Source organism: Meles meles, chromosome 15, assembly GCF_922984935.1.
Source record: "Meles meles chromosome 15, mMelMel3.1 paternal haplotype, whole genome shotgun sequence".
Lineage (NCBI taxonomy): Eukaryota > Metazoa > Chordata > Mammalia > Carnivora > Mustelidae > Meles > Meles meles.
This window is the reverse complement of record NC_060080.1, coordinates 6,483,718-6,507,856: the sequence shown is the minus strand read 5'-3', so window position 1 is coordinate 6,507,856 and position 24,139 is coordinate 6,483,718. Positions and strand designations below refer to the sequence as shown.

The 24,139-nt window shown below is 44.4% G+C and overlaps 1 protein-coding gene across 1 annotated transcript in view; it reads right to left on the bottom strand.

Annotated features, from left to right (window-relative positions):
* CPSF3 (cleavage and polyadenylation specific factor 3) overlaps nt 1–24,139 on the bottom strand; it is a 43,806-nt gene that overhangs the window by 4,851 nt on the left and 14,816 nt on the right. The window contains exons 7-15 of the mRNA XM_045979591.1: nt 23,927–24,077; nt 18,055–18,230; nt 16,661–16,819; nt 15,721–15,867; nt 12,703–12,855; nt 10,347–10,455; nt 7,692–7,790; nt 6,498–6,592; nt 4,677–4,764 (exon numbers count right to left, since the gene is read on the bottom strand). Coding sequence (XP_045835547.1) covers nt 4,677–4,764; nt 6,498–6,592; nt 7,692–7,790; nt 10,347–10,455; nt 12,703–12,855; nt 15,721–15,867; nt 16,661–16,819; nt 18,055–18,230; nt 23,927–24,077 — 1,177 coding nt within the window. The remainder of the gene's footprint in view (nt 1–4,676; nt 4,765–6,497; nt 6,593–7,691; nt 7,791–10,346; nt 10,456–12,702; nt 12,856–15,720; nt 15,868–16,660; nt 16,820–18,054; nt 18,231–23,926; nt 24,078–24,139) is intronic.

Genomic DNA, 24,139 nt, shown 5'->3' with positions numbered 1-24,139 from the left:
GTAACTCAGGACTCCCAGGGGCACGTCCGGGCTCTCCGGATCTCTGTCTTACCTACAACACGGTTTAACTTTTGCATTCTCCTATATGTAACGCACCTATAGTGATTCTAGTAAGAGCACTATTTAACACCACGCCCCAGTTAGATTATTTAGCTTCCCACCCCCAAAACACAGGAACCTGATGGTTCCTGACGTAGAGTTTTAAGTGTGCCCCCGGGACATCAGGAAGTGCCTCCCCACCCATCACCAGCAGCAAAACCGTGCAGAACTGTCTGGCAGGTCCTCGAAAAGCGAACATTCCGTTAGTATGTGACCTAGCCTCTCTACTCCCACGTGCAGACTAAGAGAAGCGAAAACACGTCGACCCCAAAACACATCCACGAATGCTGAGAGCAACGTTATCCATGACAGCCCCATGGGAGAAACAAGCCGCATGTCTATCAACTAAGGAAAGGAGAAACAAACTGTGGTACGTCTACACAATGGAAAATTACGTTGCCACGAAAAGGAATGAAGTCCTGAGTCATGCTACAACATGGATGAAACTTGGAAGCGTCACGCAAAGTGAAAGACGCCAGTCATAAAACCCCATGTATTATGATTCCATTTTTATGGAAGGTCCAGAAGAGATAAATTCATAGAGAAAGTGGGAGGAAAAAAAATTAAGCAGATTGGTCACTGTCTTGACTGGGGGCTTATAGTTAAAGAACACGACGTTTCTTTGTGGAGTGATTTGAGTGTTTCAGGTTGATCGCAGCAAACCTATCCTGTGGAAAAGAGCCAGACTATCATTTCTCCTCAATTATTCTGACTACAGGTACTTTGATTGCTTTTATTTATTTATTTTTAAGATTTTATTTATTTGACAGACAGAGATCACAAGTAGGCAGAGAGGCAGGTAGAGGTGGGGGGGAAGCAGGCTCATCACTGAGCAGAGAGCCCGATGCAGGGCTCAATCCCAGGACCCTGGGATCATGACCTGAGCCGAAGGCAGAGGCTTTAACCCACTGAGCCACCCAGGCGCCCCTCTGATTGCTTTTAATTCACGATGTTTTTCCTTCTTTTTTAAAAATGCAGATCTTACTGGCATAGGACATATCAATTTCAAGTATACAACATAATGATCTGATATTTGTATATACAGCAAGATGATCACACGTGCAGTTAACCATCCATCACAACACAGAGTGTTGTGGCAGAATTTTTTTTTCCTTCTGTGAAATAATCTGAGTTTTAACTGAATATACATCGAACCAGATGCCAGCCAAGAAAGCTACATAATACAACTTTATGCTTTAATTGTAATCATTAATTGTATTAAGTATTAAACAAGCATTTAACTGACGTGTAAAATCTCATAAAATACACTAAAAATATCTAAGCTATGAAACTCCTGAAAGAAACTTTCCAAACTCAGTGCTCATGCCTGCCTGTCTGCTTATTTGTCACTGATCTTTGCGACACACTCCTGAGATCCACACGATCGGAACGGTCCGGGTGAAATCAGACAGTTGCTACACACGCCTGCCCAGCGGGGGTGTGGTCAGCACCGGACGAGCTGAAAACAGGTGCAGGGCCGAACAGAAGGACGTAATGCAACAGAAGAACATAAAAGAACACATTCTGAAACTGCTTCAGCTTGCTGTGTGTCCTCGACGAGAACAAGGGGACACGGAAATTGAAGTTGGGGCTAAACACACACACAGGTACAAACACAGCTTGTGTTTCCAGAGTCTGGACCCAAGTCTCGGCAGGATGAGAAACGAAAGGGGAAGGGATGCTAGCAAGCAGACTCGGCCGGGTCACAGAGGGCGTCTCTAGAACAGACCCGGCCGAGCTCCGAACACGGCCTGATCGCACCTGAGGCTGGGGAGCGCCGCGGTCTCTGCTGTAAGCAGCCGGCTCTGCTCTGCTCGCCGGACAGCAGCGGCAGGCGGGGCGCAGACATCGCCGTCTTCCCATAGAACTTCACAGAAGTGGGGAGGGCTGGCCTCGGCTTGTGGGCCCTGGTTGCTGACTCTGTTCTAGGAGTTCAAATACCGAGTCTGGATGGGAGAAGGTCAGTTCGTTACACAACAAATGTGTGCGACGAACGTCCTCCACTCCCTCACGTGCCGCAAAAGGAAAAGGAGTGCGTCAGCCTCGTGCTTTTTTCATCCTCTGCAGGAGCAAGTTCTGCTTCTAAAAACCCTGTCACTTCACCCCATGGGCGACAGCTTTCCAGGCTAATGTAGCGCGAACACTCCTCGGGTCACTGTCTTCTCTCTTTAAAATTCATCTCGTCTGCTCTCTCTCACCCTCTGTATCTAACCCAGCAGGAAAGACCACGGGCTTGACCTTCAGCGTATGTCCAGAACCCCAGCACTTTCCGCCCGCCCCTCACCCGCACCGCCACAAAAGCCCCGGAATGAAACCCCCGCCTTCTTACTCACCCTCCCAGTCTCTCGACAAGCACCAGCCTAATGCTTTAAAAACCTGACACCGCTACCCACTTCACTCAGACTACAAGTCCAAAGTCTTAAAATGGTCCATAAAACCCCACACTTCTGCCCCCGCTCCAAACCCTATGAAGCTGCCCCAGCGCTCACTAGAGTACCAGCTCCCCGAGGGCAGCCGTCTGCTGCGTCCACTGCCGCGCCCTAAGCACCGAGAAATACCCCTGCCCAACAGAAGGTGCTCGATAAATATCTGCACATGAATGTTAGCTCTGCAAGCCCCTCGTTACTCCAGAAGAACAGACTCTCCTTGCTGACTACAGCACAAAGCAGGAACAACTAGGGAACCCAGGGCGGCCTGCTGACTCCGCGGTTAGCTCAGGGACGACCCTCCTCTAACCTGTCTGCACTGAATCCCTGCGGAGTGCCCAGAGGCCAACCTTAGGAAGCCGTGTCTGCATTGTTACTGTGTGATTAAAAATGATCACGAAGGACAGGACAGCCATCGTTAGCCAGCACAGGTCGGAGTGAAGGCACACTCCACTCGCACCCGAGTACGAAGAGGAAGGCAGTCGGGCCGCTCCACGGCAGCCCCACGCTCGTCTGTCCCACCCGGACAGACACATTTGCTGATGTCCGTTTTCGCTTTCCAGCACAGTCGCTAAGCGGCGGCTTCGTCACAGCCACAGGTGGCATCAGGACAACACAGCAGACAGTCTCAGGCCCAACACGCCCCGTGGTCCCTGGCCCCCACTCACGGCGGCTAAGACGTGACTCGGCCCAAAGACTCCCCAGCATCCTAACCGGCCTAGAAACACACCATTTTTGCACAGACGTCTCATTTTTCAGAAAAGTGCCCAAATATCTGACAAGAATACTGACAGGTGGTTATACCACAAGACAGAGTTCATCTTGCAAAAGGGTTATCAAAACGCAACGATCAGAAAGGAGCCCGGGAGGTTAAAGCGCTTCAGTTCCGAGCCATCTGGTCCGAGCGGACGGCATCGGCGGCAGGAGGGAAGGCCGGCTGTGCGCTCAGGGAGGCGGGCGTCCGTCCTGAAGGGCGCGCCCCGCAAAGCTCTGGGCTTGAGCCTTTCCTTGTTCTCTGCCCTTCGCTCTGTCCCTCACCGCGCCACCACTCACGGGCTGGGACAGCCGCACAAGGAAAGTCCTCCTTCCCACACACCCCCACCTGGCGCTCTGCCTGTTATATTTTTATCACCTAAGAAAAATGTAAAATAGTAAAATACGAAAAACCCGACAACCGCCTTTGGAGCTGTTCTGTCCCGCGTGAACTTCTGCGCGCAGCACAGACCGTGACACTGAGTGAGACCCGTGTGGCGACGCACCGCTCCCTCCGCCACGCGACACGCACACGGGGGTGTCCGTTCCCCACGAGCCAATTCCACGAACACAACTCATCAGCGGTGTCCACGTGAACGTTTGCACGTTTTACTAATCCTCAAAACAAACCCGAGCGCTTACCAGCACCTCAGATGAGTGACTTAGATTTGTCTACGTGTTTGTTCATTTCGTTACACAGATGCAGTCCCTCACAAGACGACGGATCATTAAGTGTCCAGTGAGACGTTTTTCCCTCCTGCAATCAAACACCACCTCCTTGTTTATTTTTTGTCATTTCACGACGGAGAACCGTTCTCTCAGAGGACAAGACCCGTACCAGGAGAGGGCAAGGGCGGGAGAGGCTTCCCCAGACTCTGCAGGGGTCGCCCTCCGTGCCAGCGAAGCGCTACCCTGAACTATGCATAAAACAGACACAGCTGTAACGAGATCACTGCTGTCTTCGTTACTGTCTTCTGTGACTGAAAATGGCGACTTGGAAAAGGAAACATAAAGTGACTGCGAAATTGCCCCAAAGGGAGATTCCATTCTGTTCCATAGGTTTCACCAAACCCCAAGAGGGCCGCCGATTTTCTTACTAGACATGCTAGCTCTGTTCAGCAGTAGTTTGGAATTTCTGATTAAATTGCTTTTGAGAGGACCGTGACTAAGGAATTTTATCCTAGTGCTCAGGGCAACCAGACTGTGGGCAACAGCCCAGCTAAGACCCACGACAAGAAGTAAAATGTAAGGGACATGCAGCGTGACACACATACGGTATCTTGAAGGCGACAGGAGGACACGCGGATTTCAAGTTCTAGGATTCTGTCTTCTGCTTTTTAATTTGCAGACCACGGAGACATGAAAGAATCAACTGATCACAATGCAATCATTCCGTACCTTTCCTTATCTTCGGGTTGGACTGGACTTCCAGTATCACGGTTGTTACCGTATCTGCATACATATCATTGGAAGGGTTTGCCAGCCACTGCGAAGCAAAAGGCAGAGTTAGGAAGGCGTGAATAGGGCTGACCACAAAAGCCGTGAGCGCCCGCCCCCCCCCCCCCCCCCCCGCTCATCCACGGACTGTACACACATGACTACTGTTTTGTGCATTTTCTCGGACTGTGAAACTAACCTGAAATTAACAACGCTGGGCTTTTTTAAGATGTGCCAAGCACAGCCTTCATGGCAAGGGCTTTATGGGCATCCCCTCACGTGACCCTCAGAACACCTTCCTTTTTCAGAGGTCACGCATGAGCTAACCCAGCAGTAACTCCGGTGCTGGGACTCAAAAGCAGATCCCTGAGCACTGGGCCTCATAAGCACACAGCAGTAGTTCTAAACACTTCCTTTGGTTTCCCACACGAAGCTTAGGACCCTTTGCTCCTGCACACGCCCAGGGCTCCAAACGTGCACACGTTTTCCTCGGGTGGGACCAGGTGAATTACTTCAGGAACAAACGCCTTCCTTCATGTGTAAGGGTGCCCGGGGGCTCAGTCGGCTGAGGGTCCGACTCTTGATTTCAGTTCAGTCGTGGTCTTGGGGTCGTGAGATCGAATCCTACACGTGAGCTCTGCACACAGGAGGAGTCTGCTTTAAGATTCTTTCCCTTTGTCCCTCTCCCGGCTTGTATGTGCATGCTTTCTCCCTCTCTCTAAAAGAAATGGTTAAAATCTTAAAATGCCTTTCTTTCTTTTTTTTAAAATATTTTATTTATTTGACAGAGAGAGAGATCACAACTAGGCAGAGAGGCAGGCAGAGAGAGAGGAGGAAGCAGGCTCCCTGCAGAGCAGAGAGCCCGATGCAGGGCTCGATCCCAGGACCCTGGGATCATGACCTGAGCCGAAGGCAGAGGCTTTAACCCACTGAGCCACCCAGGCGCCCCAAAATCTTAAAAAAAAAAATGTGTCAGAACAGAACAGTGGACCATCTGGATGGGGAAGTTACATCAGATTCTACCCCAAGGCAGAGAAACAGAGGAGGTATCTCCCTGGATCATTTAGTCCCAGGATTCACTCTGAAAGTCCTTCTCCAAACTTAACAGGTGCCAAGTTATCAAAATCAATCATCAAATTAATTTGGTGTCTGGGTTCCAAATTCTACCAGTAGGAATTTAAAATTCTAATAGTAGGAATCATACTCAATGGTTTCTAGCCTTTGTGTATTTGGGTCACCGTACTTTTGCTTATTTGAATTTTTTAAAATTCCACTCTCTAAAGAGTACTGCATGACCAGTCTATTTGTTTCAATGTAACAGAATTTGATTTTTATCTTGAGAATATAACTGAAGACATCCTGGGCGATCTCAGAATTAGGTGAAACTTCTCAAATGAGACCTATATTCACTACGTATACTAAATATTAAGCCTTAATTTAATATTAGTTTCCTTTCTTTTCTTTTCAACCAGGTTCCACACCCAGTGTGCAGCCCATCGTGGGGCTTGAACTCATGACCCTGAGATCAAAACCCGAGCTGAGATCAAGAATTGGACACTCAACGAACTAAGCCACCTAAGGTGCCCCTAATATTAGTTTCTATGTTACTGGAACGTCACAGAAAATGCCCAGCTGTATCATATTTAAAGCCGATTTGGGCAAGAAAAATATGCAACACATACATATGTATTTTTCCCACTTGAGAAGAAACAAATTTTCTCTACAATTATATGTGAAGTCTTAAAATTTTGTCCCCCTCCTTGTTAAGGTAAATGATCTTACTTCTAACACCACCATTCCTGGCTCCTGTATGACAGTAATATTCTTGAACACTTTCAGGGCAGGCTTTTCTTGAATTTCTAATTCTTCCACGTCACCTGAAAAAAAGAAGAAACATCAATGACGTTACAAAATGATGTATATCATTTTCTGATAATCTTCCAGAGGCATCATTATTCCGTTTATAGACAGTTGAAATAAATTTGATACACAATGAAAAAGTTAATTTACTCATTTATGTGGTCAGATTTCAAATAACTAAGTTTTTATGTGAATGTCTGTAGCAACTGAAAGAGCTCAACATGGATTAAAAATAACAAAGCAGGATTTACCTTGGACCTTCAACATTTTATCAGTCACTAAGTTCAGTGACTGGCAAACATCTGCATTTATGTAAGAGATTTGCCCACTAGCACCTTAAAATTTAACATGAGACTAGTCAGCTACTACCAACTAGTCACTGTTGCCTTCATCACTCTACAGGAATATTCTGCTACGAGGAGACTTTTCTGGTCCTCCCAGGAACCTCTTAATTAACTTTCTGTGTTAAGACCTATAATTCTAACATGAGGATGTGAAGTTAAAAAGAAAAAAAGATTTTCTACTGGTTTATTTTATGGTGGTCTTTGGCCATCTGAATCATGAAGAGCGTATTAATAGAAAATGTAATTTGTTACTCAAAGAGTTCCTGCTTATTAGAGGGAACCCACACCCTTTAACTTAATTATTGCCCCTCATTATGTTCATGCACAAAAATCTCTAACTCAGGATAGTCTAATATGAAAACAGAATAGGTTTGCAGTTCTACTGGCCTTTGGCCAGTGGTCATGTGTTCTTGTAAAACCTGCTGTATAGACTTGTACTTGAGGGAACCAGAAAATTTATTTTCTGAATAAGAAATAGATGAAATTTAGCAATAGTTTACAACGGCAGATTTTAAACACATGGAGCAAAGATTACAGATGTGCTTAGAATTTTCAGTGAATCAAGGATAAAAAGTATAACATAATTTAAAAAATTTATGAGTACATTTTCAAAAATTCACCTAAAGCTGATAACATGTCCAAGCAAAGTACAAATAAAATTTATAAATATTCTTGGACCATTAGCCAAATTACATAACATCCTTTCCCAAATATATACGTATCTTACTCAAAAGCAGAAAACAATTTGGTGCATTTTAACAAATATACACACCTGTCAATTTCTGTAGCTGGTAACAGAGCAAGTTAAAAGGACCGGTATAGGGAATGGCTTGGGTCTGTTTCACAGTGCTCATGGCCAAGTCAGTATAATCTGAAGAGGAAATCAGAATAAATACACTTTAAGTAACACTACGAGTTGCACAAAATACAATCTGCAACCTACAATCTGCACGTACAGGGGCAGAGGGGAGTTAAAGCAAGGTAAATACAAACATGTTTTTCAGGAAGCATGTAAGGTGCTCCTTAATTTGTTCCTGTCCTACATTTCCCTCTTAACTCCCATGGCCACCCCTGCTCCCTGACCAGTTAGCTTATGCTTCAGCTGTTCGGCAGCAGTCTCACTGCCCTGGACACGTCAGGTGCCTGCAGGTCTCCAAGCCAGTACGCCAGCTGTCCTCTGCTGTCTTCTGGGCTTGGCCACTCCCGACAATCCTTCACTGTGGGGTACAAGTGTTGCCTGGTCTGCAAAACCTTTCCCGACTCTTCTAGGCCGGTTCTCTCCTCATATACTTAGGCACTTCCCTGTGTCACTCATCAGCACGGTGACCAGCTCTGGACAAGAACGCTTCTCTCATGAGGCAGCTTTCCAGGCGTTGGGGCTGGGCTTTGTAACGCATCTCTGGTCCTCCAGCACCCCTGGCTCAGAGTAGGACCGCTCTCACTGCTGGAGAGGGGAACAAGGTATACCCCACTGCGTCATGCACTAAAGTTGACGGCTGGCCCAGCTCACAGAGGATGACCTAAACGCTGCTATTCCTTGTCCTTCCACAGGCCTGGTCCAAGATGGTGGAGAAGCAGGAGGTCTAAATTTCATCTGGTTCCAGAATTTCAGCAAGGTAGTTATCAAACCTTTCTGAACACCCACGACCTCCACGGGAGACGGAAGAAAAGAACAGCAGCAATTCTAGGAACAGAAACACTTTCTGGAAGGTAGGACGTGCAGAGAGGTGAATCCGAGGAGATATATGGAAGACAGACCGTGGGGCCGGGGGGGTGAGGAGAGCCTCCATCAGCTGGCGGCCAGCAAGTGAGAGAGGAGCGGGGCACAAAATCGGAACTTTTAGAAGTCCGCTCCACGGATGGATGTCGCTCTAGAGGCTACGCAGGGCATGGAATCCTTGCTGGGACAGTGTGGTCTCAGGATGCTTAGGGTGACAGGAAGATCTGGGGTGTCTGAGTGTGGCAGAGCCCCCAGGCATTGGAGTGGGGAAGCTGGCTGCACAGGCGGAGCCAAGGGGGGCTCTCAGCTCGGGGTTGCCACAAACCATGATCCGAGGCACACTCGGGCCAGTACTCTTCGAGCAGGGACCCCACAAGTGGCAGATCCGGAGAGACCCACCTTCCTCCTCCAGGAGGAGCAGCACAGCATGAGAGCACAGCAGGAATCTGCTGGGTTTGGAGACTCCAAACGGGGCCGAGCGCCAGAGAAAGAAACGCTTGGTCACAGGCCGGGAGAGCTTGGAGCGCGGCCGGAGACCAGAGAGACGGGAGGGATTAACTGCTTTTCTCTGAGGGTGCACTGGGGAGTGGGGTCCCGAGCTCTCAGCTCTGGGGCTCTGGGACAGAGATTGGGAGGCTGCCCATTCCCGGCCTCCAAAGTGGTACAAAAAGCGGAAAAGCATTCAGGGAACAAAAGCTCCCGAAAGCGCACCTGAGCAGATTGCTTAGCCTGGACCCTGGTAAGGGCGGGGCAATTTTGCCTCAGGCAAAGACACTTGAGAATCACAGCAACAGGCCCCTCCCCCAGAAGATCGGCAAGAACATCCAGCCAAGACCAAGTTCACCGATCAATGAGAACCGCAGAACTCCAGAGCTAGGGGAATACAGCACAGAGAATTCATGGCTTTTCCCCATGATTCTTTAGTCTTTCAAAGTTGAATTTTTTTCATTATTTTCTTTCTCTTTTTTCTGAATTTTTCTTTTCCTTTTTCAATCAACTTCTTATCAATTCCTTTTTTTCAAAATCTTTTTTAATTTTCATTTTTACAGTCAGATTCTATCCCTTTATTGTCTTTAACCTTAGTTTTTATATACATATAAGTTTATCATTCTTTAAAATTTGGGGATGTAGTTTCTTCTAACAGACCAAAATACACCCTAAATCTAGTGTATGACTTTGTTCTATTCACTCGCCTCATCACATTCTCTTTCTTTAAATTTTTCTGTTTATTTTTAAATTTTTCTTATCCTTTCATAAAGCACTCATACTCTATTAGCGCTACATGCATAAACCGGAGCACGTTATTTAACCTAATGCCTTATGTATTGCAAAAGTAATGGCCCCCAGCATTTACACAGGCACACAACACAGAGGCCCAGCAAGCGACGTGAAAGTCTAGGTCTTAAGGATCAAAATGGACATGTGGGGAGTCCACAGTTACTTCAGAAAATAAAAGTACGACAACTCCATTGCAAAAGGTGGAAAACAGGCTTGTCAAGGGTCAGCAGGAGCGGTTAACCTTGGAGGTGAACTTATGCTCCCAGTTAAGAAAAAAGGTCACCAAGAATTGAAACACTATGTGGATTATTAACTCAATTTCTATTACGTGGCTGTTACTTAAAATTTGGCCATTAGGAAGAGAAGTTTTCATAGACTTTCTTTCAATGTGAAAATCAATTTATATTTGACATTTAATAGTATACTTACTGGAGAGGTCACACGGAGAAAGTATGTGATAATTAAAGTTTCTTTTAACAAGTATTCCCGAGACTCGCTGGCCTTGTTCTGGTTTTTTGTCTGCTAAAAAGCCCATAACCTATTAAAAAAAAAAAAAAGAAGGAGGAGGAGGAAATAGAACTTTGGAAAATGCAATTATTCAGATAATCATAATGATGACCATCAGCCATTTGAAAAGTTGGACACTTAACCAACTGTGCCTCCCAGGCGCCCCTCTAGTTAAAAAAATTCTTAAATGCTGCTTAATATATTTCTTGAAGGTTTATAATGCATAATGGCCTAATAAAAACTCTGGGGGACGCCTGGGTGGCTCAGTGAGTTAAGCATCTGCCTTCAGCTCAGCTCATGATTTCAGGGTCCTGAGAGCGAGTCCTGCATCAGGCTCTGCTCTGTGGGGAGCCTGCTTCTCCTCTGCCTGCTGCTCCCCCTGCTTATATGCATGCTCTGTCAAATAAATAAATAAAATCTTAAAAAAAAAAAAAACAACTCTGGAAAGTCCTGCTGTAAAGAAATCAGCTTAATTTTGTTCAACTCCACCTCTCCTAAATCGTCTGACTGTAAAATAGTCCCTCCTCCCCAAATCTCAACCAGCAGAGTTTGGGAAATTCAATTCTTAGATTTGTAACTAAATACATTTTTCTTTTTTCTTTTTCTTTTTTTTTTAAGATTTATTTATTTGACAGAGAGAAATCACAAGAGAGGCAGGCAGAGAGAGAGGGAGGGAAGCAGGCTCTCCGCTGAGAAGAGAGCCCGATGTGGGACTCGATCCCAGGACCCTGAGATCATGATCTGAGCTGAAGGCAGCGGCTTAACTCACTGAGCCACCCAGGCGCCCCCCTAAATACATTTTTCTATAGGTACAAGGTCACTTCCACTAAACCGGCTGCTGGGAAGTTTTGTGACTAGGAGTTAATTGAGGAGGAAACACAATCATCTGTCCTTCTTTGGCAACAAAAGCCTCACATCTTAGCTTTTGCTGACTTTTTTCCTCATGAACTCAACTGCAAGGAAGGATATCCGTCATTTAGCCTTCTCACATCTGGCTCACTATTTATTACAAGAATTGCTGTAAAGTTGCTCATTAATACGTCTGATATTTAAAACTTCAGATAAATCATGAAAAAATTTTTCTTAGACGTATCTTAAAAAAAAGTCTTAACAGGAAGGACAAATACAGATACCTTATAGCATCCCTCTGAAATCTCAGGTAAGATTTTTTTAAAGATTTTAAAAAGAGAGAGAGAATGAGAGAGAGCATGAGGGGGAGGGTCAGAGGGAGAAGCAGACTCCTGCCAAGCAGGGAGCCTGATGCGGAACTCGATCCTGGCACTCCAGGATCATGACCTGAGCCGAAGGCAGGGGCTTAACCAACTGTGAGCCACCCAGGCGCCCTCAGGTAAGATTTTTAACTATTTTATTTTTAAATCCTGAAAACACTATATTTCGCATCAAAAATGGACAAATTTTTTAGGTTTTTTACATGTTCCAGTCGTTCCACATTTATGTTTAAACACATGAGCCATCTTTAGATTCTTCTGGAGAAACAGCAGTGGACAGAACACTGTATTAGATATAGTAATAAAACAGTAATAAATATTTGTTTATTCTCAGACACAGGGAAGAAAAGGAAGTGGAGATGAGGATTACGAAGCTATCAAATTCAGAGGCGCCTAGGTGACTCAGCGGGTTAAGCATCTGCCTTTGGTTCAGGTCATGATCTCAGGGTCCTGGGATCGAGTCCCACATTGTGTTCTCTGCTCAGCAGAGAGGCTGCTTCTCGCTCTCGCTCTCCCTCTGCACTCTCAAAAAGTCAATAAAAACCTTAAAAAATAAAAACGAAAGCTAGAAAACAAAGCTATCAAATTCAACTGCACTAAGATCTAATGTACTTGAAAACTTTCTGTATGAAGAAATGAATTAGTAGGACCAGAAGACCTAAAAAAGCATATGGATAAAATTCTTATACTATACTAAGTAGACAGAAATCATCATTAAGGGCATTATCTTGCTTTGATGAAAAGAAGTCTATTATTTTTTTTTATTTTTTATTTTTTTAAAGATTTTATTTATTTATTTGACAGATAGAGATCACAAGTAGGGAGAGAGGCAGGCAGAGAGAGAGAGAGAGAGGAGGAAGCAGGCTCCCTGCCAAGCAGAGAGCCCGATGCGGGGCTCGATCCCAGGACCCTGGGATCATGACCCGAGCTGAAGGCAGAGGCTTTAACCCACTGAGCCACCCAGGTGCCCCAGAAGTCTATTATTTTTAAGAAGCATACATTTCCCTTTAGAAAGACCTGGATAAGATTAGAAACCACAACCTTTTTACCTTGGCTAGTTTTTCTCCTCTGAAATTCAAGGTCACAGCTTCTGTATTCCGAGGATTATGAACCTCTATGTGAACTTCATCATTGTCCTCATATTCTCGAATCAGGGCTGCTTTCAATCTGGCCATTTCGTTTTGTTCTCCATGGACTAAAATCTACACAGAATGAATGTAAGAGACCACAGGGAAACATCCTGAGTGTGGCTTCACGATGGCCCCCATCTGATTTCAGTATGTGAAACAGACATATACTTGATGTTATTCAAGTTAACAACTTTGAAGGACCTCCTGTCAGTCAAACTTGTACAGTTATTTTCATTCTGTTTGGCTTTAAAAGTCTTGAAGCGGAACGATTTTAAGAGTGAAGACCCTTCTACTTCAGGTGTTCCCACTTGTGAGATACCCAACTTTACGGAAGCTGGACTTTTTCCAGACTTCTATGCTTGACTGTAAAGGACTGCGCCCATGACGTCTGTAACCCCGCCGGCTTCAGACGCAGGATTCTTGCACGAAACCATTGCTACTCTTACTAATGCAGTTTCCTTTAGGTCTCTTAATACAAGACATTCAAAAGAAGCTTCTTAGGGGGGAAGAAAAAGACTTCTGGTATTTTCTTCCATTTATTATAGTAATACCAAATAAGATATTTCTGAACCAAATGAAATTGCCTTTGAGGGGTATTTACAATAACTGTATTAGATACCAGCCTCTTTCCATTCACTTCTATAATCTGTATTTTACAAGACAAATCATTCTTAACCTACAGACTCCTAGTAGATGATTTCTCGCCTGGGATCACAGAAGCCTACCCGGCAATCACTACCGGGCAGAGGCGTTATGGTCGAGTAAGGAGCCCTGACCTTGAGGTCTGGCAAACACAAATCCTGGCTCTTTCGGCACTTCTGAGCTATGTCAGCTTGGGCAAGTTACTTAACATCTCAATTTTCTCATCTACAAACAGTTGTTGGCTGTAAGGGGGAAGCAAGTTGATACATGTAAACCAGAGTACAGGGTGGCGTGCTGGCTCAGTCGGTAAAGCACGTGACTCTTGAGCTCAGGGTTGTGAGTTCGAGCCCCATGTCAGGTGCAGAGATTACTTAAAACATGGGTACAGTACCTGGCACATGGTAAGTAACAAACGCTAGCTGTTACTTATCGTTACCCCTAATACCACTGTTACTCTATCATGCAGATCATACTTTTGCTGACCTGGTTACTGAAGGAAAGCAAGCATCGAGTTCAATCCAGGAATTTAAACTGTCAGCAGAGAGCGAGCCTGGAGAGCAATGAAATGGGACTGAGGAAGAGGCGGTGGAACCGACAGAAAGGGCAGTGCGGTCCCTCCTCGCCGGCATTAACACATGCGAGCGCTTCCGTGACCCGCACACACGAGGGGGCCTGGGAGGGGCCCACATGTCACGAATCCGACAGTCGCAAAGCTGAAGAGGAGGCGAGAGATCTTTCTCCACCCAAGACTCTGCTTACTGAGTAATGGCCACCGGGAAAGCCCTGCGAGGACTCCCAGGCCAGAAAGAACTCAAAAATGAACAGGAGAGCACAGGAAAGGCCGCTCAATACCACGAGTCATTAGCAAAGTAAGAATCAAAATCACGAGACGCGACTTCACGCTCACTAGGAGCAGCTGTGATTACAAAGGGCAAACGGCAAGAGCTGGTGAAGATGCAGAGAAGTGGGAACGCTTGTGCCCTGCCAGGGGCGGGGGGACGCAGAATGGCGCAGTCACCTCGGGAAGCTGAACGAGCCTCCGAGCCGGCGAGCCCACTCCTCGGTTCACACGCTGAAGGAGTGAGAAGAGGGCTCACACACATGCTCACAGGCCAGGGTTCACCGGGGCAGGCGTACACCGTGTGCCTGCGTGTGGTCTATACGGACAGCGGAACGTTGTTCACCCGCACAGAGGAAGGGAGTCTGATTCGTGCGACTATACGGACGGACCTTGAACGCATTGTTAAGTGCTGTAGGATTTCACTGACATGCACTGTCTAGGCCAGGCAAATCCAGAGAGACAGAAAGTAAACTGGAGGTTACCTGGGGCTGGGGAGGAGGAAATGGGGAATTTTTGCTGAGTAGGCAGTTTCTGTTTGGGGCGATGAAAAAGTTCGGGAATAGGGGTTGGTGACGGTTGCACGACACTGTGAATGTGAGTCACACCATGGAACTGTGCAGGTAAAAACGGCGACTTCCATGTCGCATGTATTTTACCGCAATGAAAAAATGTAAGGAGAAAAAGACTAGCAAAAGGCTATTTCCTCTAAACTACTTTTCAATAAATCTAGAAAGGGCACTTCATCTGTTCCTTCCTGCCCAAAATTCCCCAAGTGTTCTGTTGATTAAAAATACTTTTTTTTTTTTTTAGTTTTCCCCTTATCCCTCCCAATCCCACCAAAATAGAACTGTTACTTTTGTATGACATGAAACTTACAAATATAAACAAATCACATCAGTATGGAGCTACGTGATTTCATATCTATCTGAATCTTTAACTTTTACTATTATATGATCTTTCTCTTCTTTCCATTTTATTAAGCATTTACTCCCTGCCCGGCACCATATTACATGCTTTAGATCTATGTTCTCTCATCCCTTCTTCACAATTACCTTATGAGGTATTATTTATCCCTAATTCCTAATAGGGCACAGAGAGGTTAAGTAACTTGCCCAAGGTTACCCAGCATGTAAGAGATGGAGCTGAGGTTCAAAACAAGCAGTCACAAGCAAAGCCTGTGCTCTTAGGTTACAGGGGAGGCCGCAGAAAACGACAGAAAGAGCACTGGAGTTGGGATTAGGGGATCTGATGAGGGACTTGGGGTAAATGGAGACAGAGTACACAGCCTGCCTAACTCAGAAGGGAGCTGCAAAGGCCAGGTCCAAGTGCTCCCAGAAACGCTCTGTGAAAAAGGCCACCTTAATGATAGGCAGTGTTTGATTTGAAAACCAGCTGCGGTTTCTTGGGTATGTTTTCTTCCTCTTTAATGTTATAAGTCAAAGTCATAGACTAACCACATGAGGCGGTTTCAAAGCACGAATAAATTCACTGGTTTGCTGGTAATCTGTGTGAGCAGAGAAAGAAATGTAATCAACAGACATTTTCAGTGGTAACTTCTGTCCAGACATGGTAGTGATTTCTTCTGGCTCAGACATGATATGCTGTTAAAAAACAAAACAAAACAAAAATAAAAGAAACAAAGCAAATAAACTACCCAGTCAGAAAAGTACATTTTCTATTTGTTAATGCAGCCACAAACTCTTACGTTAAATTTAGGACCTTTAGCACGAAAAGCATTCTGACCATTGACTTAGTAAATATCAAATACTTATTTTCTTGGTCAAGCAAATATTTAATCAGCAAAGTGAGCAGGTTAACTAAAATTCAATGCACTTGGAGTACTGGAAGTGGCAACTGTAACTTATGGCCAGAAAGGCAAACTTGTTCCCAGCTATTGTCCTGCTCTAAAAAGTCACTTTCAGACAGATGTGTTTCTGTCCTGGAAATCTATTTTAAATACATGGCCAACATCGTGTGACTTGAGAATACCCTAAAGTAATAAAAAATGGTCAAAATGGGGAATCACAAGGTATTTTTAAAAATAAGGCAAGTTCTACGAAGAGGAGATAAGAGGATGCGAGGCTGGGAAGTTCAGAAACGGCCTCTAGAGCTCTGCACGCATTTCCTACCATGTGCACATCCCCGAGCTGGCATCGACTGTGCGTATCAGTAGGAAGATAGGCAATCGACCCAGACACCTCCTGTGACTTTTCAAGAGGACACACATTGGCAAACTTCTTCTCCAGTGAATGAGGGCATCCATGTTTTTGCATCTGTCTCAAATCAGTTCCTTTCCATAGTTTCTACTGAGGCCGGATGGGCGCTTCTCAGGCTTTAATGTGTCACCTTGGCAATTCTGATTAGGAATAACAGTGGTCTAAGACCATGGCTGACCTTGGCAAGTGTCCCTTCCACACAGTACCCTGCTATAATGACGCCGTTCCTCTTATCCGTGCACCAGCTTTCAAAGAGCTCCCTGGATAAGCCACTCTGCATCATGCCTGGGGAGGCCATGACGACGCTGGGACCAATGTCGTCGAAATGATCCATGCTCTAGGAGGGGAAAAAGGAACAGTAGAGGCATGCTGAGCACCAGGGTTTGGCAAGACATTCCTCGTTTTTAAAGAATAACAAAAAGCTAGGTAAAAAGATTAATCACACAATTGAAAGGGTCTCGATGAGACTAGTAAATATTTTAAGTCCAGTTTCTAAGATCCTAAACAATTTAGGCTAGGAATGAAAGGGGAACAAAGTGATAAAAGGCAGTTAGTTCACAGTGACCTTTTAAATCTCCTGCTGGTATTAAGGGGCAGTAATAGGATCATTTTCATTGCTAGATATGCAGGCAGGGAAAAAGCAAGAGTCAAACGGCTTTCTATCTGCCCAAGATAGAACTCGGAAAGAATTTTCCCCGCTCACAATGGCCTTGTGTGCTTCATGAGTATTTTGAGCTGGCCTAGAAATCCAACCAAAAAGTCCAATGTTGTTTCTAGGGAAAACTTGGCTCTAATTCTTAAAAATTAACTTAAAAAACAGTATTTTATGAATAGAGCCCATTTATAACTAGAAGATGACTTATAACCTCAACTATTTGGGGCATTATTTGTAAGATTAAAGCATTAGTTTTAATAAAACAGTATTTTTCTAAAACTGTTTTTTAAAACAGATTTTATTTACTCATTTGAGACAGAGAAAGAGAGAGCGAGAGCATGAGCAGGGGGAGAGGCAGAGCGAGAGGGAGCAGCAGACTCTTCCCTGAACTGAGAGGCCAATGTGGGGCTCGATCCCAAGACCTGGAGATCACGACTTGAGCCGAAGGCAGACGCCCAACGATCTGAGCCACCCAGGAGTCCCTAAAACTATTTTTTTAACTAAAGAAAATAAGGTTTTATTGTTTATTAGATGCTCTACAAAAGTAAACACGGAAGTTTTCATCATGGAATGTGCAATGGGAATCAAAAAGATGATTAGGTTAGAGCAAGAATAGAAAAACTTAAAATATAACGTATGATATTTTCCTCGTCAGGACATCCTGTTTCTATGGCAGAGAGACCCAACTTAATCAGCATGGTAAATACTGAGAATGTATGCAGATTTGCAACAAGGGGCAAAAATTGTTGAAGCAGGAAAGAATGCCAATTGCTCAGTTATTGTCTTCCTGAAGAAAAACGGTGCCGGCTAGAGAAACAGCGAGACCTCAGCAAGAAGGACTGGGCCCCGGAATTGAGGGCAGGCAGCTGTGAGTGCTGCGGACTCACCTATGATCCGGGTCCCTCCCCAGCACTCACCTTGAGGTTACTAATGTGCTTGAAAACAAAGGGATTATTGATGTTGATCTGTTTGCGAATTTTGTCATTCATGGCATTTACATATGTCTGGTACACGGCCATGCACTTCTTGGCCAAAGAGGACGCGTAGTATATGGGAATGTCATGCAGTTCTGGGTGATTCTGCCAGTACTCATCTAGACAGATTTGATAAGAAACAAATTTCATTTTGTTATGTGGGGTAAAAAGTTCAAATAATAAATGCATTTTAAGAAATTCAGACAACCAAGAAATAAAGCATAGGAATATGTATATCTGGATTTACAAAACTATATACATAAATTACAAAACTATATATGTAAATACTTACATACTTATACAACTACATATATCTATCTCCCTCTCTCGCAATTTCTATAAATGACTAATTTATGTGTTAATAGCAGAGATATCAAGGTTTGGAACCCCCTGGAGTGTTAGAAATACAATTTGTAATTATGAGCTCACAATTTGTTCAACATGCCCGCTACGTCTGCGGTAATTATCACCCTGGTTAAGGGTGAGCCACATTTAAGACACTGTTGTGCATGGGGATGGAAAGCAGGGTCTTGGAACTTGGTTGTTTTCCCTGAGGCCATCTCCTTTCTCTGGTCCCTTCTGGGCCTTTCAGCAGGAGGCCTCGTCCTTGTGGCTCTGCACCTGGTAGGCCTCTCACAGGGCCTGGCCCTTGGCCCTGCCTGTGGATACCCAGGAAACAGTAAATGGGGGGTCTTTCCTGGGACACATTCCTAGCGGATCTTGCCTCCTGCCCATAGGAGAGGCCCTATTCCATGCTGGCTTCCCATGTTTCCTGGACAGTCTGGGGACACGAATACCTTCCAATATATTCAGTCTTGCTTCAGTCAGTCAGCTTGCTATAGGCTGCTTGTAATCCAGGCTCTAACTCCTGCCCCTTGGTTTTCCTAGTGGCCCTGCAGCTCGGAGGCAGGGATGGCGAGCAGCACCGGCAGCGGCTGCCATCTACTGGGCATGCTGAGCAGGGCTCCCAGAGTGTCGGCACCCGCGGACCACACCTTACAGAAGGAAGAGAGGCTCAGAAATACAAATCCCTTGCCCGAGATGCACACACCAGAACGCGGGCAGCTAGGATTTGATAGCCACCGGTGGTCCAAGGCTCTGGGATGCAGCCTCTGGTTGGAAAGGGTGCTTCTCCATTCAACACGTTGGCCTCTCTTGTGCTCTAGCTCTGGGGCACGGGGCAGAGGCTATCACAGAGCCGAGGGAGGGATTTCCAGGCTCTGAAGGCTTCCTACGTGCCCAGCCCTGGCTAGGCTAACATTTTTTTTTCAAATTGAAGTACAATGGACATATGATATCCCATTAGTTTCAGTACAGGATACTACAGTATCCTATAGTTTGACATACGATATCCTATTAACTATCCTATTAGTTTCAGGTGTATTTCACAGCAATTCAGTATTTTTTATACACCACAAAATGATCCCCATGGCAAGTCTAGCTATCACCAGTCACCAGTTGTTACAATACCATTAACTACATTCCCGAGGCGTGGACCACATTTCCATAACGTCTTTATCGTCTAACTGGAAGTCTGTACATCTTAATCCCCTTTACCTATTTGCTCAACCCCTAAGCCCTCCCTTGTTTGGTAACTAACAGTCTGTTTCCTGTATCCAAGAGCTTCTTTCTGTTTGGTTTGTTTATTCATTTGTTTTTTAGATTCCATGTGTTAAGCAAAGTTGTACGGTCTTTCTGTCTTTCTCTCTTATTTCGCTGCTTAATACTGTCTGGGTCCACACGTGTTGCAAAAGGCAACATAGTTCTTCTTTATGGCGGAGACTGTCCATTGTCTCTATATACCCCATCTTCTTTATCTTTCATTCATCAGTGAACACTTAGGTCATTTCATGTCTTGGCTATTGTAAACAATGTTGCAATGAACTACGTCTTTCCATTGGTGTTTTCATTTTCTCTGATAAAAACCCAGAAGCAGGACTGCTGGATTGTACGGCATTTCTAGTTTTCATTTTTTGAGGAGCCTCCAAACTGTTTTCCAGTGGCTGCACCAATTTACATTCCCACCACCAGTGCACAATGGTTCCCCTTTCTCCACATGCTCACCAACATTTATCTTTTTTTTTTTTGGTCTTTTTGGAAATAGCCAATCTGGCAGGTGTGAGGTAGTGTCTCACTGTGGTTCTGATCTGCAGTTCCCCGATGACAGGTGATGTTGGACATCTTTTCATGGGCCTCTCGGCCGTCAGGATGTCTTCTGTAGAAAACGTTCCTTCCAGTCCTCTGCCCTTTTTGAAAATCAGGTTGTTTTTTGATTATAAGTTGTGTAGGTTCTTTATATATTTTGGTCATCAACCCTTTATCAGATGTAAGATTTGCAAATATCTTCTCCCATTCAGTAGGTTGCCTTTTCATTTTGCTTAACATATTTTAGAGTTCAAGAAAATTAGCCTGGCTCTAAATTAAGCTTACGAAATCAAAACTTATTTACTGAAAAGAATATTGTGATCACATGGAAGCTTTTAAAAACAATTTAGGAGAAGTTTACAGTGACTAACAGACCATAATTTATTACCTTAGAGGGACACTAAATTCTGGCATAGTTTTAAATAGAAATGTCCTCTCAATATTTCAAAGACTTATCAAAATTAGGCTTTTTGTAGTCAGACTTTGCTAGTTACAAAATAGGACTGCTAGAGGTAAAATTGTTACTGAACACTTAAAAACAGGATAGTTAGGGCGCCTGGGTGGCTCAGTGGGTTAAAGCCTCTGCCTTCGGCTCAGGTCATGATCTCAGGATCCTGGAACTGAGCCCCCATCAGGCTCTCTGCTCAGCAAAGAGCCTGCTTCCCTCCTCCCCCACCCACCGCCTGCCCTCTGCCTGCTTGTGATCTCTGTCTGTCAAATAAATAGACAGAATCTTTAAAAAAACAAGAACAAAAAACAGGATAATCATATTATTGTTTAACTATATTTTTTAAAAAGCTGCCAAAGAGGTTCTGATAATAAAGGAAAACTTGTGGGTAATACACCTTTAAAGAAGTCTCATTTTAGAGGAAAACTCTTATTAAATCCCAAAATATTGTAAGAGTAGAATGGCCAAAAGATATCATTTATTCTCCTAGGCACACCTGCATTTAGGAAATGTATTAAATGCCTAGTATCCAGTTTACATTTTTTTTTTATAATGATTTTATTTATTTAATTGACAGAGACACAGCAAGAGAGGGAACACAAGTAGGGGGAGTGGGAGAGGGAGAAGCAGGCTCCCCACTGAGCAGGGAGCCTGACGTGGGGCTTGATCCCAGGACGTTGGGATCATGACCTGAACGGAAGACAGACGCTCAACGACTGAGCCACCCAGACACCCTACATATTATTTCTAATTTTTAAAAACAACCTTATGAAGATTCATCTCCATCTTACAGATTAGGAAACAGGCTTAAAAAAAGGTTGAAGAGTTGGGAATGTTATTTTTTCTACTTGTCCTATTAGTAAAAACTCTGTAAAAGGACAGGGACTTTTCTTCTCATGCACGTGACAAATCTATTTCCTGCTTTGCCCTCTGGTTTGTTCTGCTCATGTTTTTACAGATGCAATTAAAGTTAATAGTGTCAAACCTTTCCATACACTTTTATTTATTTCTCAAATACCTTGCAATGCATACTACATCCCAAGGTCATATCACTTCTCCTATTTTTTTGTATTTTTATGGATAGATTTCAAATGTCAAAGAAAAGTTAAATAACTTGGCCTCAAGTTCACATGGCTAGAACACAGAAGAGGTTTGAAACCTCTCGTCCCAATGACCATCCTAATCTCGAAAGGGAGAATTTAGGGGAAAAGGAATAAGCAATGGAGTAGAGCAGTCCTGGTTCAGAAAAGGAATCCGAACACACGCCCTGATGGTAGACTCGCCAGAGAAAAATGCTGAATGCCAAGTTAAACTTGAATTTCATATAAAAGAAAAAAAGGTTTTCAGGGTAAGAATATGTATTAAATATTTGAGACACCTATACTAAAATATTATTTGTTATTTATCTGAAATTTAAGTTTAGCTGGCTGTCCTCTATTTTTATGTGCTGAATTTGGCAACCCAATGTGACGGTAACATGGTTTCCCCTTCCCAGTTCCCTCTGTTCTTTAAATTACTTTGTTATGGAGACTTTTCATTTATTTATTTACCTTATTTTATTTTTAAAAAGATTTTATTTATTTATTTCACAGAGAGAGACACAGTGAGAGAGGGAACACAAGCGTGGGGGCGGGGTAGTGAGAGAGGGAGAAGCAGGCTCGATCCCAGGACCCTGGGATCATTACCTGAGCCCAAAGCAGGCGCTTAATGACTGAGCCACCCAGGCAACCCTATTTTATTTTAAAGGTTTTATTTATTTTCGAGAGAGCAGGAGCCAGGGGAGGGGGAGAGGGAGAGAGAGAATCTCAAGCAGGTCCCCCACTGAGCACAGAGCCCCATGCACGGCTTGATCTCACAATCAGTTCAACACTTCTAAGGATGAGTTTGACGTGCAGTGAGAAAAAAGACCGGGAGAAACCTGGACTGGCTAAGGATGCCAGAAATGCTGCTCCAACTACGTCCTATCACTCACAGATGATCTTCCCCATTTTCCCTTTCCAGTGTAATAGGGATAGACTTTCCAGTGTAATAGGGATAGACTTATCCTTATCATCCTACAGATGGAGGTGAGGGCAAGAGCTTGATGTCACCATTTCTAGCTCTTCACACTGAAGCTGCAAACACAGTCTTTAAGGGGAGTGCTTTCCCCAAACAGTGTCACAGAATGTTCGAGTTAGAAGGATCATTAAGTAGAAATATACACAGAAAGTGACACCCATTGTCCTCTGGTTATACAGTTACATATGCTCACTGAAGCATTTGGAAAACAGAGAAAAGCAGGAAAAAGAAATCTTCCACTTTCTCACAGTCTAGATTTTCCAGTCATCTATTTTTTTTTTAAAGATTTTATTTATTTATTTGACAGACAAAGATCACAAGCAGGCAGAGAAGCAGGTAGAGAGAGAGGGGGGAAGCAGGCTCCCTGTCAAGCAGAGAGCCCGATGCGGAACTCGATCTCAGGACCCTGAGATCATGACCTGAGCCGAAGGCAGAGGCTTTAACCACTGAGCCACCCAGGCACCCCTCCAGTCATCTATTTTTAACTAGGACTGGAGTATATACTGTTTTGAACCCTAATTTTTTTGTTCAATTGATATCTTATGTGAAAGTATACAATTACTCAACTGTGATAAGACTTTTTTCCTACAAGGTGATATTTACAGACACGATAGTTCTTTAAAAATACTAAAATGATGGGGCTCCCGGGCGGCTCGGATGAGCATCTGACTCTTGGTTTCGGCTCAGGTCATGATCTCATGGGTCATGGGATTGAGCCCTGCGTCAGGCTCCTTGCTCCATGGAGTCTACTTGAGATTTTCTCCCTCTGCCCCAGCACCCCAACCCGTCTCTCTCCCTCTCTAAAATAAGTAAATACATCTTTTTAAAAACTACTAAAATGATGAAAACCCTGATAAAATTTTCTTTATATCATTTATTCCCACCAGCGGTACTGCTGGGTCAAAGGGTGACATATTTTTAGGACTCCGCTCACTGCAGAGTTCTGAGGCTGTTGGCAACTTCCAGAAAAGGGCACCACTTATATTCCCAGTAGAGGTGCCCAAGGGTCACTGTTCCTCTGGGCTTTTACAGCACTACATATTTTTAGATGCAGAAACTGAAGCCCAGAAAGGCAGAATGACCTATCCGAGGCCAGGCAATTACCTTGATAGAAAAGCAGTCCAAGATTTCGAAAATCCTCCCCACCAAAAGGAAAAGGCGTACCTAAAATCAAGAGCAGCTCCTGAGCCCTTCCGAGAGCAAAGACGGGGATGAGACCTCTGCCCCCTCTGTTCACAATGTCGTGGACAGTGTTACAGAATCTTGCTTCTCGCTCCTCGCGCTTCTCATGGATATGGGTCCCATAAGTAGATTCCTAAATGACATGTCGGAAGTATGAGACTAAGATGACGATTCCCAAAGAATACGAAAGTTAAA